At 45.7% G+C, this 16,277-nt stretch overlaps 1 protein-coding gene across 1 annotated transcript in view; it reads right to left on the bottom strand.

The window, feature by feature from the left end:
* The window catches only part of LOC146174187 (uncharacterized), a 28,756-nt gene extending 14,862 nt beyond the window's left edge, over positions 1–13,894 (bottom strand). Inside the window, exon 1 of the mRNA XM_084585345.1 lies at positions 13,841–13,894. Within this exon, the coding sequence (XP_084441471.1) occupies positions 13,841–13,894 (54 nt within the window). The remainder of the gene's footprint in view (positions 1–13,840) is intronic.
* Between the last annotated feature and the right edge of the window lie 2,383 nt (positions 13,895–16,277).

Raw genomic sequence — 16,277 nt, 5'->3', positions numbered from 1 at the left:
GTCGTTCGACGCATATTTGGCCAGTAGAAACGTTCCTTAATGCGCGTAAGAGTCCTGGCAAACCCCAAGTGCCCAGCTGTAACGTCATCGTGCATAGAGTGTAGAACAGAGGAATAGAGGCTAGCCGGAACGACTAGCAGAAAGCGTGCACCGCCAGACGAGTAATTTTTTCGATACAGCAAACCATCGCGAATGCAGAAAGGGTTCGCAGATGCCGGATCACGAGCTTTTTTAAAAAGTGCTACCAAGTCTTGATCTTTTCGTTGTTCTCGCTGGAAAGTGGCAATATCCGGAAATTGTACGGAAACGGCGGCAAGATAGTCGTCAAAGTTGTCATCGCAGAGGGTAGTTGCGAGAGGCAGCCGCGAGAGGCAGTCAGCGTCGGCGTGTTGGCGGCCACTTTTGTACGACACTGTAAAGTTGAACTCCTGAAGGCGTAATGCCCAGCGGGCCAACCGACCGCAGGGGTCGCGTAGATTCACCAGCCAGCAAAGCGGATGATGATCGGTGATGACTGTAAAGGAACGTCCATAAAGGTACGAGCGAAACCGCTGTACGCCAAAAATGACGGCAAGGCACTCTTGCTCCGTCACGGTATAGTTGCGTTCAGACTTGCTAAGGGTGCGACTTGCGTAAGCGACAACGTGTTGGTTTCCGTCATGCCGTTTTATGAGCACAGCACCCACGCCGATGCCACTTGCGTTAGTGTGGAGTTCAGTGGGAGCTTTCGGGCTGAAATGACGCAGTATGGGCCGCGAGGTAAGATGAAACTTGAGCTGGCGAAACGCAGAATCACATTCAGGAGTCCACTTGAAAGGAATATCTTTCTGCAAGAGGCATGTGAGGGGGTAGGCTACGTCAGCAAATTAAGGGATGAAGCGTCGAAAGTAAGAGCAAAGTCCCAGGAAGCTCCTGAGTTCTTTCACAGACTTGGGCTCTTTGACGCAGCTGACAGCTTCAATCTTCTGTGGGTCAGGCCTAACACCGTATTTGTCAACCAAATGCCCAAGCACAACGATCTGGCGTTCACCGAAGCGGCACTTCTTCGAGTTCAGCACGAGACCCGCTTTCTCCATGCAGTTAAGGACCACAGCTAAACGGCTGTTATGCTCGGCGAAGGTCATCCCAAAAATCACTACGTCATCTAGGTAACACATGCAAATTTGCCACTTCAGACCACGCAAAAGAGTGTCCATAAATCTTTCAAAGGTAGCCGGAACGTTGCATAGGCCGAAAGGCATCACGTTAAATTCATATAACCCATCGGGAGTCACGAATGCCGTCTTCTCCTTGTCTTTCAGATGCATCGGTATCTGCCAGTATCCGGACCGTAAATCAACAGATGAAAAGTAGGAAGCTGAATGGAGGCAGTCAATGGCATCATCAACACGTGGGAGCGGGTAAACATCCTTCTTGGTGACAGTATTAAGGCGGCGATAGTCGACACAAAATCGCCAGGTGCCATCTTTCTTTTTCACGAGAATCACAGGGGCGGCCCATGGGCTAGATGATTCCTGAATGATTCCTCTTTGCATCATATCACGGACCTGTTCGTCAATTATCTTACGTTCTGAAGGTGAAACACGGTATGGTGTCTGTCTAATCGGGTGTGCAGATCCAGTGTCGATCATGTGATGGGTGCAGGAAGGCGGAATCGGTGGGGGCTGATCTCGAGCAAAGTCGAACACGTCCGCATGTTTCATAAGAACCTCCATCAATATTCGCTGGTCGTTGGTGGGTAGCGATTCATTTATCATAGACTTAAACTGGGAATCAGCATGATCGGGACGTCTAGTTGAACGAGCAACGCCTTCACTGAATGCGGCGATGTGCATAGAAAGGCGTTCTTCAAAGTCGGCGAGTTTCAAACCACGCGGCAATACGGCGGGTTCATTGGTATGTTTGACAGTCCAAAGCGTGGTACGGCCCTCGTTCACTCGAACAACGCTGCGGGGCACCAACACACTCTTTTTGGCACCGGAAAGGGAAGTGGGTTCCACCAGAGCGTCGAAGGCATTGGGAACCGCACCCGAAGACACAACTGGGACGAAGATGGCGGACATCGCCGGAACGACGGTATCTTCGAAGACAGAAAACACTTGGACCGCCCGCGGCGATTCTTCTATGAGGGCCGATCGAAGGCTGGGGCTTATTGATATCTCGCCACTGTTGAAGTCGAGAGTTGCGCCACACTGCTGTAAAAAGTCAACTCCTAGAATAACGTCGTACGTAGAGCGAGGGAGCACCGTAAATTCAGTTCTAAACTCGTGTCCAGCCATCGCTACATTTACATAACAAATACCAAGCAGAACCAACGATTCTCCCCCTACACCTCGAAATATGACAGTTCTATCCCAGCCAAACATAATTTTGCGGCCGAGACGGTTCTTAAAATCTAAGCTCATCACGGAAACTGTAGCACCAGTATCCACTATGGCCATAACACAAAAAACATCCACTGACACTTCCAAGCGGTTCTTGAGCATAACGACCGGTAGAGGAATTGGCAATATCGATGACCTGGCGACCGCACCTCCATCGGCCGCACACGCTAGTTTCCCGGGGGCGGAGAAGAACGGCGGGGAGAAGGCGATTGTCGGGAGCGGCGGGCAGGAGGAGTCAGGCTGCGATCAGAAACTGGCGAGTCGTTGCGTGGTGGTACGTAGCGGTAGGAGCCCGAAGGAGGGGGATAGGTCGGGTCATGGACTTCTGGGCTCACAGTAGAACGGCGATTTGTCCATTGGCGCTGGTAGCGTGGTGGCGGGTTCCGGCGGCGGCAGAATCTGGATGTGTGGCCAAGCATACCACAGCGGTAAACGACGGGTGGTTCACGAGCACGGTCCAAATAATAGCCCACGGTAACAGGATCGCAGCGATCAGCAAAGTCCAGCCGCTGGGGTTGTTGCGGAGGAGGTGGCGCCCTGTAGTGGGAACGAGCTAGGGGAGCAGGGCCATATGAGTGGTTTCGGTGGTCACGGACGGGAGGAGGAGCGGTAGAACACCAAGAAGAGCGCTGGATGGGAGCTGCCTGCAGGGAGCAGCTATCACAGGGGATTGCACTGCGGTTCACATCTTGATGGCGGGAGAGCTCATCACGGACAATTTGGCGAATCATATCTGCCAAATTCGGAGGCTCATGTGAATGCTCGTGAGAATCCACGCTTGCAACAGTGGTCACGTTCGGCAGACGGCCGAATTTCGGGGTTATGCGACGCAACTGTAAAGTTTCGAATGTACGACAGTGCTTGATCACGGCCGCGGGAGAATCTGTTTTCTTTTGTAATTAAAAAGTTATATACATCCACCGCGATGCCCTTTAAGAGGTGGCCAACTCTGTCTTCGTCAGACATGCTCGGATTCACCGCTTTGCAGAGTTTTAGGGCCTCTTCTATGTACATTGTGCATGTTTCACCAGGCCCTTGGGCTCGCTTGAATAAAGTCTGCTCAGCACATTTCCGTTTTGCCGTGGTATCCCCGAAACAATTTCGAATCTCCTCTTCAAAACGATCCCAGCTCGTTAGAGACGCTTCATGGTTCTCAAACCATGTCAGGGCTGTGGAGTCTAAGAAAAAAACAACATTTGCCAGCATTACAGTGGCATCCCAGCGATTGTACTTGCTCACCCGCTGGTAATTGGCGAGCCACTCATCCACATCTTCGCCAGCCTTGCCAGAAAAGGTCCGCGGCTCACGGTAATGCTGCCATACGGGTGCCACTGGACCTGGCTGCCGTGCGTCGCCGTCCTGGATCATTGTGGTGGTCAAAGGGGGAAGCCCAGCGAGTCGTCGGCTCGAACGCGGTAGAGAGGAATCCGTGGTGATCTTTGCAGCACCTTCCACCACACTGTTAGGGTCTATTTACAGAGCGATTCTGCACCTTAGCCTGATGTGCAAATAACAGATGGTGAGCTTCTTCTTCTTCTTTCTCTATTCCGGAGAGCCTCTTTTTGCACTTCCTTCTCCTCTTCTGTGCGCATCCCTGACAATATATTGTTAAGTGGCGGCAAGCCGATGAAAACAGGAGAACAGAGAACAGAGCGAAGATGCTCGATGATCGTGAGATGACGTTAACAGAATATGTTAGCGGGCCTAGCGCGAGCGCTCTTGCCCGCGCCACTCCCCGCTTCTTCTTTGTTGCTCGTCGGTAACATGACCCGGGACCACCGAGCAATCGTCCCGATCGTGGACGAGGAAGTTTACCGATGTTGATGATTCCATGGCATGGTGATGGGCATGTCTGGATGCATGAAGAAGAAGAGAAAGAAGGAAGAATATAACGGCGCAACGGCACGATGATTCCCGATGACCCTTGGCCTAGGACATTCTCAGGCCATACGTTGCCACGACTCGATGGTAGAGGCCAGGGTACGAACCGCATGGCATAAGCAGGGGATGATGTCTTCAAGTGTAGCGGTACATGTCTTGGGTCGGGGGGTCGCTGGTCAGCACATCACATCAGTCGAGTCACACATATGGTGGTTCGGGTCTCTCCTTGTGTCTTGTGGTCATGTATGGCGTCTTCGGGTCAGTCTCTCCTTCGTCGTGTCTTGTGGTCGGGGCGTGGGGACAGGGAGAAAAAACGGCAAGGTCTTGCTGGTTTCCGGCAGGCTGGGGAACAGCCATGCGATGCCTCCTAACCTTTTGTCGACGGCGCAAGAAATCGCAGGGTACCGAAGCTCCGCACCAGCATGATAGGGTCATGATGAAGTACCTCGCACCTCCAACCAAATGTTACGTGGCGGCAAGCCGATGAAAACAGAACAGAGAACAAAGAGATGATGCTCGATGGTCGTGATATGACGTTTAAAAAATATATTAGCAGGCCTAGTGCGAGCGTTCCTACGCGCGCCACTGCCTGCTTCTTCGTTACTCGTCCGTAACAATATATATATATATATATATATATATATATATATATATATATATATATATATATATATATATATATATATATATATATATATATGACTTTTTATATTATATACGGGTAAATAAGAACATCTCTTGTACCCTACCTACCCTGCTGGGGGAAATTGTTTTTCGCATGAATTTGGACATACGCTGCCAACTCACGTTTCCTGCTCTCCACTTTCTATGCAACTAAATGGTAACTGCTTTCATAGCTGCTAAACCCAACTTCCGGACGTGCAAGCTGGGTTTCTCAAGGGCAGAGAAACTAGAGACCAGATTGCCAACCTTCGCTGGATCATGAAAAAAGCAAGAGTTCCAGAAACCCATCTACTTCTGCTTTATTTATTATGCGAAAGCGTTTGACTGAGTAGATGACAGCAGATTGTGGCAAGCTCTGCGAAAGATGGGAGTTCCAATTAACATCATCTGTCTCCTCAGGAACCTGAATGAAGGGCAAGAGGCCACAGTCAGAACTGGACATAGTCTTACTGATTGGTTTCCGATTGAGAAAGAAGTGAGACAAGGCTGCATACTGTCGCCTTGCCTATTTAACCTATATGCAGAGTGCATCATGAGGAAGGCCGGTCTGGACGAGTCTTCAGCTGGAGTGAAGATTGCTGGAAAAATTATCAACAACCTTAGATATGCGGATGATACCACTTTAATGGCAGAAAGTGAAGTGAAACTCAAGGCACTTTAGATGCGCGTACAAGAAGAGAGTGAGAAGTTTGTGCTTAAACTGAACATTAAAAAGACAAAGATCATGGCGTCTTACCCTATCAAGTCCTGGGGCATCAAGGGACAAGAAATGGAAGCTGTAACAGATTTTCCCTTCTTGGGCTCCAACATTACTCCGGAAGGAGACTGCAGCCAAGAAATTAGGAGACTCCTGCTTCTGGGAAAAAGAGCCATGGTTAGTCTTGACTGCCTAGTAAAGAGCAGAGACATTAGTCTGCCAACCAAGATCCGTATAACTCGTGCTACGGTATTTCCAGTTGTGATGTATGGATGCGAGAGTAGGATTGTGCAAAAGGCTGACCGCCGAAGAATTGACGCGTTTAAATTGTGGTGCTGGCGGAGACTCTTGAGATCCTTGGATTGCCAGAAGATCAAATCAGTCGATATTTTCGACCATAAACCCGGACTGCTCATTGGAGGGTGAAATTCTAAAGTTAAAGCTCAGCTACTTTGGTCATCCGATGAGAAGAGAAGAGCCGCTGGAGAAAGATTCGATGTTGGAAAAGGTTGAGGGTCGCCGGAGAAAGGGTAAGCAGCGAACGGGATGGTTAGATGGCATCCTATAAGCGCTGCAAATGAGGTTATGTGAAGTTAGGAAGATAGTGAGACCGAAAAGCGTGGCGTGATATGGTCCATAGGGTCACGAAGAGTCGGACACGACTGAACTACTGAACTGAACTGAAACGTAAAGACTACCCTAGGGTTAACTGTATTTAAAATTGCCTCCATGCTATACGGTAAATTGTCTTCACATACTATCGCGGATGATGGAACGTTTTCTCTGCTTCACGGAAACGAAAATATATCTAGGGCGTACCAATGAGCACAGCGGCATTCACAAGCGCTTGGAAGTCCTTTTCAATTGGGGCTGGCATTTTTGTTAATGCCTGGTTTGTTGAAATAAAGTTAGAGTTGCTAGCGAAAGTACTTACTGCTTTATTGCACTAACTATATTGAGCATGAGCCATAAAGAATTAGTCGTGGCAAATAATATTTATGTTTGGTGGCTGATGACAGTGCAGCGAAAACTGCCATTACCCAGGCAGCACATTTCATGGCCCAATAATGGGGATTGATTGGGGATTACTGGCCCACAAGTGGCCCAATGGTGCCATTGAGCTACCAATAATGTGCAGCCACGCTATATCATAATCATTATTCGCCCAGTGAACTTCACCCATATCCGTTATTGGCATTCAACCGGCTAACAGCGGTCAATAATGCCCATTCATATTGAACAGCTTGCCATTATTGTATACACAATGAGGTAGCCTGGTCATTATTGGCCAACCAGCTGCAATGATTTGCCGATATCTTCCACACCGTGGTATAACTTGGTAAATATTGCCCGGTCAATAACAACGACTTCTCAATATTGAATATATCTAGGCATACAGGGGTCAATAATGTCCAACCAACTTTGGCGGCTTCCTAACATTGTAATATCTTGGTTTCTAGTGGCCGATATTGTCTAATGAGCCTTGATGGCTGGCCAGCATTGCACATATCATGGCATAGCTTGGCTATTATTGTCCGGCCATTATGGTTGCCTCGTCAACATTGAATATATCTTGACATACATTGGTCAATATTGCCCCACCAGCTTTGGTGGCATCCTAACATTGTATATATCTTGGATTATAGCAGTCAATATTGCCTAATGAGGTCTGATGGCTGGCCAGCATTGCACATATAATGGCAATAATAGGTTAATATTGTCCGGCCATTATGGTTGTCTTGTCAGCAATAAATAAATCATGGCATATATTGGTCAATAGTGACCCGCCTGTCATGGCGGCCTGCCAACAATGTATACATATGCATTATATTGTTCAATATTTTTCGATGGACTGTGATGGCTAGACAGCATTGCACCCTAAAGGTATAGGTTGGGCAATAATGTTCTGCCAATATGGACGGCTTGTCGACATTGCATATATCTTGACATAGATTGGTCAATATTGTCCCATCAGCTTTGATGGCATCCCAACATTGTATATATCATGGTTTCTAGTGGTCGATATTGTCTAACGAGCTTTGATGGCTGGCCACCTTTGCACATTTCAGGCTGCGGCGGCGCTAAAAAAACAGCAGAAGCAGCTCTGACTGACACAGACATTTCTAATGCTTGTATCCCAATATGACAGTGTTTTTGGGTTAATTTCGTCCCAACCAAATTTTTCGCTGGCCCGGATGTCAGTTTACGTTCAACTGTAGAAGATATTCATACACCGTACGTTATTTGGGCCAACATATAAACAATGTTTATTGGCATTAATGTATAAATTGTCCTCAAATTCTTTGACTGAGCTGACCAGACAAAATGCACAGAAGTACCCATCACGGAAAATGTAGAATATATAGTTATTGTTATGTAAAATTATGTTAATTGTTATGTAAAATTCCGCATATAATATCTTCGAGACAATTCCTGCAGACTAGAGGGCCGGATGTCGATCACGCGTGGACGTAGCTAACACAGATAGTGTTCCAAACTTTAGCCAAGTGTTGAAAAAATTCTGACAGCACGTGGAATCTGCACTGCAGAAATTTGCGAAGGCGAGATTAATGCTACTGCATACGGTGCATCACGTATCATTATCGTTATCAACTAAACGCAGCGTCAGTATCATTGATACTGTCATCATTCTCATTATCACTAATTGCAGCGTCATTCTCGTCGCTATCCTCACGGTAGACAAGGAAAATTGTATATGGTGCTAGCTTCGAGATCCAGGGTTTAGCGCAGTTGGTTAAAGCGTTAACTAGGCTAGGAATTCGATTTCCGGTGGAGACGATTTGTTTTTCTGATCTCGTCAGATCAGGAGGATTGAAAGTGATTGACACATCAATGCACAGATCCTATGCACAGATCCCGAACACATCTCGCGCACAACTCTTGCGCACGGGATTTCGTTCCACGGGCCTATTTACACGCATACGAGTGCACAAGCATACGCGCACGCTCGAGCACACATATCTGATCTGACAAGCAAAAGTTAATTAGATGCGTGTCCGCGAAAAAAAAAATCCTGCGCAGTCAAGAAACGCAAGGTACTCAAATGCAAAGAACAGAACAGAACGTGTGTGTCGCTTGAACAAATACCAGGGGTTACGTTTGGATAGTAAACGATGAAACAATCGAATATATCCGGTGAATCCCCATCCTGTAAAAGTTTGTCCATGATTGGAAACACGCACGCGTAGCATCATTATTTCCGCCTTTTTTTACGTGATGGAAAGAAACCCAACATGTTCAAGCGATAGCAGAGGTGGGAGAGATCAATCGCGCTAGCCAATCAAACACGCACTGCATGATTCGCCATTACCCTAGCTGTTTCCGGCATTCAGCATAAGCACCGACTATACCACGCCTCAGTACTAGCTGTTCTTGGGCCATCGGTGCAGCAGCGCATAAAATATTTCAGCTAAAAAAAAATACAAGCGGCATATATTCTACACTATGTTTAGCTAATTCACTTGACAAGAAAAGAAATCTGAACTGTCCTGGAATGGTTTGTATTCTAATGCGACGTAAATCGCACACTGCCAAAAAGATGTGTACATGTAAAAGATAATATAAATATCAACAGCACTGCATGGGGCAAGGCAAACGAAAAAAAAATAAAAATTTAAAACAATTACCTACACTGTAATGAATGCGCGCACATGTGTCGCCAGCATATATGGTAACAAAATTGAAATTGCATAATAACGATGTTCTTTACGGAAGTTATTTGTGTTCGAAAGCTGCGATATATATGGCTCATAATGATGCATTTGACGACAGCGTTTGACAGCGTTCTCCTAAGCATTGTTCAGAAACTATTCTTCAAACATTCATTGCCTTATTATCCAACCATATAATCACCGCACCGAAGGCGTTTCCCTCCAGAGAACTAAACAATTCTATCCCATCGTGTCAACCAGGTAGTTAATGACAATTCATATATATTAAAAGTAATGCGAGTGCGTTATTTAGGCAGTTTTGGGGCATTTTTAGAGAGCACCACTCTCGAAGAATTTAACACATGATTGAGAATTAGGTTTCCTCTCTGTAATATTCTGCCGCTTTGACAAGCACAGCTTCCGCGGGCTGAAAGATGATTTTACCACGCTTCTTTCTGAGGACTACACCTTGTCCCAAGCTCGTAGATATAGTTTCAATGTTAACCCTCGCTTTCTTTCTATTCTTTCTTTACTGCCAATTTAGTTCTTCAGGTATTAGCTCGTCGAGTATTTTGTATTTCTTGATGCTTTATATGCTCACGCTTAGTTCTATGCGGATTTTTTCTTGCTCTAAACATCGAGCTGATTTGAAAAAAAAAATAATAACATGGGAATTTTAACCTTGAAGTACCCAAAGTTATGGTCGTTTTCGCTTTTCTTTTCCTTAATAGGAATACAGCAAGTATACGGGCTGCTGCATCGCTCAGTTGCGCGTCATGACGTTTCAAGAGCACTCCGTCATGAACCTGTGTGCCATCTTTAGTAAACAAATATGTCCATTTGTTCGAACCAAGAACGCTTCCGTGAAAACTGAAGATTGTTTTACGTATGTGATTGTTACTGAAACACATAGGTAAAACGCATTTTGCATAAACAAAAAAAAAAATGTAGCGAAATTATCGTGCCACTGAAAACGTTACCGAGCCAACAGTCGAGGCGACCAAAGAGCTACGAACGCACTTCTCGTTATTTTAGCGAACCCGAGGACAAAAATGGGCATTCCTCCTCCCAAGCTTGGCGCAAAGAACATATGGTTTCCATTCTCTCGTCCTTTCGTCGCCTATCCGACCGAGGGCCTTGACTAAAGCAATTTTCCAAACCACTTTCAACTTCACAACTTGTAGCCTTTTCTCCCCGTGAAGCAGTCATCGCGGAAGGGCAGCGACTTTCACTGCCCTTTCTTTCTTCCCGGCTAGGCATGGGTTGCTCACAATGCCCCCACTCTACTCCCCCGCACTCTTCCCTTCCTTCCCGCCAACTTCTTCTTCTAGGATCTGTGGGATATGCTTGGGGGAGAGGGGGGGATACCGGAGGCGGGTTATACCGGCCTAATGTCGCGGCACTCTTGGCGTCCGGGGGAAGGGGAGATGGGACTTGGGGAGGGGTGGGGGGAGCCAACTTTCTTGGCCGGCAGCCTTCTGGGCTCGCGCGGTCCTACGTGACCTCTTTCATTTCTCTCACCGCCTTTCGAGCTTCGAGAGAGAGAGTGAAAACACAACGACCCTTCTGCCCCCTTCCAACCGTGCCTCGAAACTCGACACAAGCGGCTGATTCAGAGGCGTCCGGCCAGCCACACAATCCCCACCCGCTCGAGCTGCTCCAGCTCCCGCAGCTTTGGACAGCAGAACCGAAAAACCAAGCATTGTGAAAGTTCCAATTGGTTTCAATGACCATGCCTGAAAGAGGATAACTGTGAGTACCACCAGCATTTTAAGTTGTTTGTTCATAACTGAGCTTTCTGAGATTATTTCTTGCTTTGTCTCGTTGTAATATCGCTACTTTTTCTTACCAGGTGTAATAAATCATCAGATCACTGTGATGTGTTTTGCGTGGCAACATTCATTTTGGATTGTTGCAACTGAGGTCTGGGAATCTGCGCTAGCCGTACGGTAAGATACCTTTTTTTTTGCATGATTTGGTGCTGTATGTTGCAACCCTTGATCATCATGTCAATAACCGATATGCTTGCGAGAACGGAAAGCCATTTATTTCGACCGCACCACGCCAGTCAATTCTGAACTGTATTTTCAGCGCATTATTTTGTATGATTAAACTCTGGTCACAATGACAAAATTTACTGCGCAGAGGTGGCCAATTTGTATTGCAAAAGAAAAACGTGGTCCTATAAAACATGACGCGTGTTTTGTGTGATTTTCAGGTTACAACTTTATCGCGCGTGTATTGTGTGTCTGAAGTGATCAGTTTCATTTACATAATATATTCAAAACTCAGAGTTAAGTTGAGCTTTCTGGGACATGATTTTTAGTTGCGAGCGAATATTTAATATTAAATATTTAATATTTAATATTTAATATTTCTGTTTGCAGTAATGATGCGGTGCACACTAAATTTAGCAGCCGCGGTCGGAGTGCGACTGCCATTTTTTGCGTCTGTTTTTTCCTTTGTAGTTTCTTTTTAGTTCTTGCGGCAATTTATTCTAACGAAAACTATTCAAAGGAAAGCTATTGATTTGAAGCTTCCAGTTATGACGACGTCTTTCTTATACAAGTGTTCGATCACAATGGCACTACAAGTATAGGGGGGCAAGCACTGACTACCGTTTAACGAATAGATAACGGCAAATATAATTTTGGTTTATGTTTCCAGCATCAACAACACATCCACATGGGAAGCCGTGCACTGCCAGATGTCGCAACCAGTGCAACCAGATTAATATGGCTGACCTCACCGAGTATGCAGCTTATTTAAACCTGAGTAAACCAGACAAAAAAGTTGTCTGAGGGCCAACAGGTGGTGCTTTATTTTGCATTTTTACTCCACGGTCTAGCTGTACTTCCACATTCCAAATTTTTTCGGTCTTATTGGGATTTATGAATGTTGCTTTTATTTCCAGGTGCCATCTGCAAAAGGAAATACATGATTATGCACGCTACTCAAGTCCATATCTTTAAAGGCTGCATTGAGCTGCTGCCGCTACAACCGACCACAAAAGAAGCTGCGATGAACTCAGTGCCTTCCTCCAACCTGGGACCTGAGAACACCTTGCCAAGGGACGCAAAAACAGGAGGAGCACTGAAGTCTAAGAGTTCTGCCTAAATGTTTACATGCCCTGTAACACGTGCAAACCTAATAAATCACCATGCAGTGAACCTTTCAAGTGAATTATTTTCTGTGCATGGATATTCTCAGCATGCTTTATTTAAATAAAAAGCTGTATGAAAAATATCGGCACTGCATAAGTAGGGGATGAATTTGCAGTTCCCTATTAGTCATAGCACGAAAAAGCAATAGCCGTGGTGCCGGATTGCCAATTGCTCTGGCTGGATGCCAATAATGCAAAACCAGTGGGCAAGATTGGATTGGAAATATTGGATAGCCGGTAAATCTGGCTGGATACCAGTTGTGAATATCCAGTGAATAAGCATGGATACAAGATATTGGATGGCCAGTGAGCTTGGCGGGATGGCCGTGATATAACAACCAGTGAGTGAGCTTGGGTGGAAGATACTGAGTAGCCATTGAGTGCCGTTGAATGCCAGTAAACAAGGTAGTATGCCAATACTGGTTATGATAGGAGAGCCAATCAAATTGGTTGGCATATATCTTGGCTCTTTGTGCGCCCCAATCAGACGCCAATATTGACCAATATTGGGACCAATATATCCCAATATTGGACCATTGGCGGTCCATTGACGGCGTGCTGCTTGGGTAGGTGCATTTTGTTTTTGCCTATAGTGTAGGCGTATACATCAGTCACAACAAGGCGGTAATGACTGAATAGTGCAACACAGGGAACTGATGCGATATTACTAATAAAAAGATGCTGCTGTTTTCTTGAAGCATTTTACCTTATTTTAAAAGCATTTTCATAACCAAACGTTTCCTTTTGCATCTGAGCCGTAAATAAAATTCAAGACTGGTGCCCACGTTATTCGTAAGATTGCTGTTTTATAGCTGGTAGAGTGGAAGCGTTATGCTGGTCAGCTCAGTCCTATCGTGAGAAGAAACTTTGGTCACAAAACCACCCGTCGGTGCTAAACGGTGTACAACACAATCGGTAGCATACTGAAGACCACTCCCGACTTGTACTCCTGCAGTCAGTTCATCGTGTATGACAAGTCGGCGCTTTACAGTGGAAGACATGGTGTCCTTGGTTTTCCTTTACCACATCCCGTCTTTGTTTAGAGCCAGTACCCTGACCAAGTGAACAGTACTCAGCGCACAGCACTTTGATTATTCTGCACGATAGAATTCTTCACTAGCTAGGCACTGTCTACCGAACGCGGAGCCAACCAGGAGCTCTTCGTATTGTCAAAAACACTAAATACAGCTGCGGAGAATGCACACCTCGTAGAAAAGTCACTTTGAGAGTCGCAGCAGTGTTGCGTTGTTTCCGTTGCAAAGCTGTTGTGTTTCTGACGTGGTCAGGTGGTAGATGACCGGTAGTAGTACAGCAGTGCGATGTCGATCAGCGCCAAGGCTATGATGACGACGCGTCCCACCTTCACAAAGGACCTCATGTTGGCCGCAGTCATGTTGAACCTTGGCAGCGGCATTTTGACGGCACAGCGTACGAGGTAGTTTTTGTTCTTTTCTTCTACACCCAGCATTTGCCGCGTGCGCAGCAATGAGCATAAGACAACAAGAGAAAGAGATAAGCTTGTTCAAATGTAATAATCATTTTTGCCAGTCCAGGCTGTGATTCGCTGACGCTCTAATCTGGTTTTGGATAAGACGAGGAGGTAATTGCAAAGGTTACTTGTTGTCAGGAGTGACGACATGAATGTGCTTATGAACACATTATTAGTACGCGTGATATAGCCAAGAGTGCAAGTCGACATATTTCAGGACATGAAGGAATACCCAAACTTCTTGGCTAGCATTGTAAGCCTATCACCAATTAAAGGAATGTGCCGATAATACTTTCTTCGCACCACGCCATATTCCTGGACCAACAAAAACTTACGAAAGGCGCTGATCGTTAGCCCAAACATCATGGTTGGAATACCGAAGTTCTCTCCCCAGCTTTTTGGTGGCTGTCGTTTGCGGGCCGTACATGGACTCTTCAGGCCAAGGCGGCACAGTTTTGTCCAGCTTAAGAGGGTGGAAATTAGAAACCCACCTTGCTCTGGAGAAGAGACTTTGAGGGTGTTAAAATAAAATTAGAGATGCGTGCTTCCACATAAATCTGTTATTTCTTAATGTTGCTGTTCAAATTAAAACTAAATTTTGCCTCATCGTTCTCAGTTCCCCACCCATGAATTGGAGAGGAGCTGAAGATCAAAATTGGCAGGCGTTTCGTTACCGGCTCTGAGGAACACTACAAATACCACGAAACATGGATTATTCTCAGGGTTCAGCTGTAACCGAAAACACTAAGTTGCGGATGACTAAGACAATATAAGCGTTTTCAAACAAGGCGCAGCTGGATGAAGATAAACTCCTAGCAACAATCAAACAATGTTAAATCTGCACAGGACCTCGGCTACACTACCGCGACTATTCCAATAAAAACCATTGCCTGTAGCACATCACCCATTGAAGATATAACCGAAAACGAAGCGGGAGCTTCCCTTGATACATGTAGTAGTTGCAACCTCGGCCTGCAACAAGAAGAACACGGAATGTTGATTAGCAAGATGAGACTAGCAGGGTCCTTGTTGCGGAGCAGCCGTATAGATTGAAAACACTTTTACTTCCCCTTCACATTTGCGACAGCGATGCAGTGGAGACGAAGGAAGGCTTCTTATATAAACATATGTGAGAGAAAGGAAGTAGAGCCGTATTAGTCACTTGAGCCAGTGTTCTAGGACTTCAAGACATATTTGCCAAGGCAAGATCTGCCAAGGCAAAGGGCATTGCAACGTTACTAGAGAACCGGCTTTCTGTAGGCGCTTCGACCCAGCAAATGGGCTTGTTTGGTAAGGTCGAGCCACCGGTGACAGTCAGGCGCCAAATATGCCACATTGCACTTACAAATAAATAGTTCTTGAGCTTTTACGACTCCGCTATGTTGTTTTGAAGCTGCCAATGTTGGCTTTCTTGTAGCTACAGGTTAATTCCGCCAAATGCGGCCATCATAAAATATTTGAGTTCTTCGCAGGTGATGTTTGACGTCTGTTGTTTCCATTGTCTCGGTTCACATGGTTTCTGTGCGGAACACCTTATTTTCGACTTTCACATAATTTATATTTCTATGTGCTATTTTCATTGGATCTGCACAGACATTTTGACGGGTAAATTATCTCCCCTCAGACATTACATCTGATTTTTCTAATCGTCATTGTGACATCACCTCTGCGTGAGATGAAGCAATCTCCGCGCTCAGAGATTAAAATTTCCCTTACTATTGTCGTTGATTTTGAAATGATTCAGTTCGTGATCTTCAAAAACAAAAAACCATCATCATCATCAGCCTGACTATACCCACTGCAGGGCAAAGGCCTCCCCCATATTTCTCCAATCAACTCTGACTATTATGCCGCTATTAACTAAAATTTTCGGAAAACCCCTGAAATTGCCATTTAAGGTATTCTTCATGGTGCATGCATCTCAGACCTTTAGTTACAAAGCCGTTTCTCGCTGGCTCTTTGCTTCGTCGAAATCGTACGCAAATAAACAGAGGGAAAGAGAAAAAGACAACAAGAATAAAGAAGGGAGGCTAACAAGGGTAATCATTTTTCACGTTCGTAGCATCACGCTGTGAACAAGGTACCGCGGGTACCTTGTACTCAAAGGTACTCAAAGGTACACCTTTGAGTAGGGTACTCAGCAAAACACAGGAGGTCCTAGGAAATCAAAAGCGGGTTAAAAGAAATTGTTGACTTTCTGTATAGGCCAACGAAAGCAAAAGCAAAAAGACCGGTCAGAAATCAAATATTTATTATCAATGTAATTGGAGCGGCTAGGCTCGCTTTTTAAATCCCCAAAATGTTTGCG

Source organism: Amblyomma maculatum, chromosome 11, assembly GCF_055883805.1.
Source record: "Amblyomma maculatum isolate TAMU_Amacu chromosome 11, ASM5588380v1, whole genome shotgun sequence".
Taxonomy (NCBI): Eukaryota; Metazoa; Arthropoda; class Arachnida; order Ixodida; family Ixodidae; genus Amblyomma; species Amblyomma maculatum.
The sequence above is the reverse complement of the archived record's forward strand: the minus strand, read 5'-3'. Positions and strand labels throughout refer to the sequence as shown.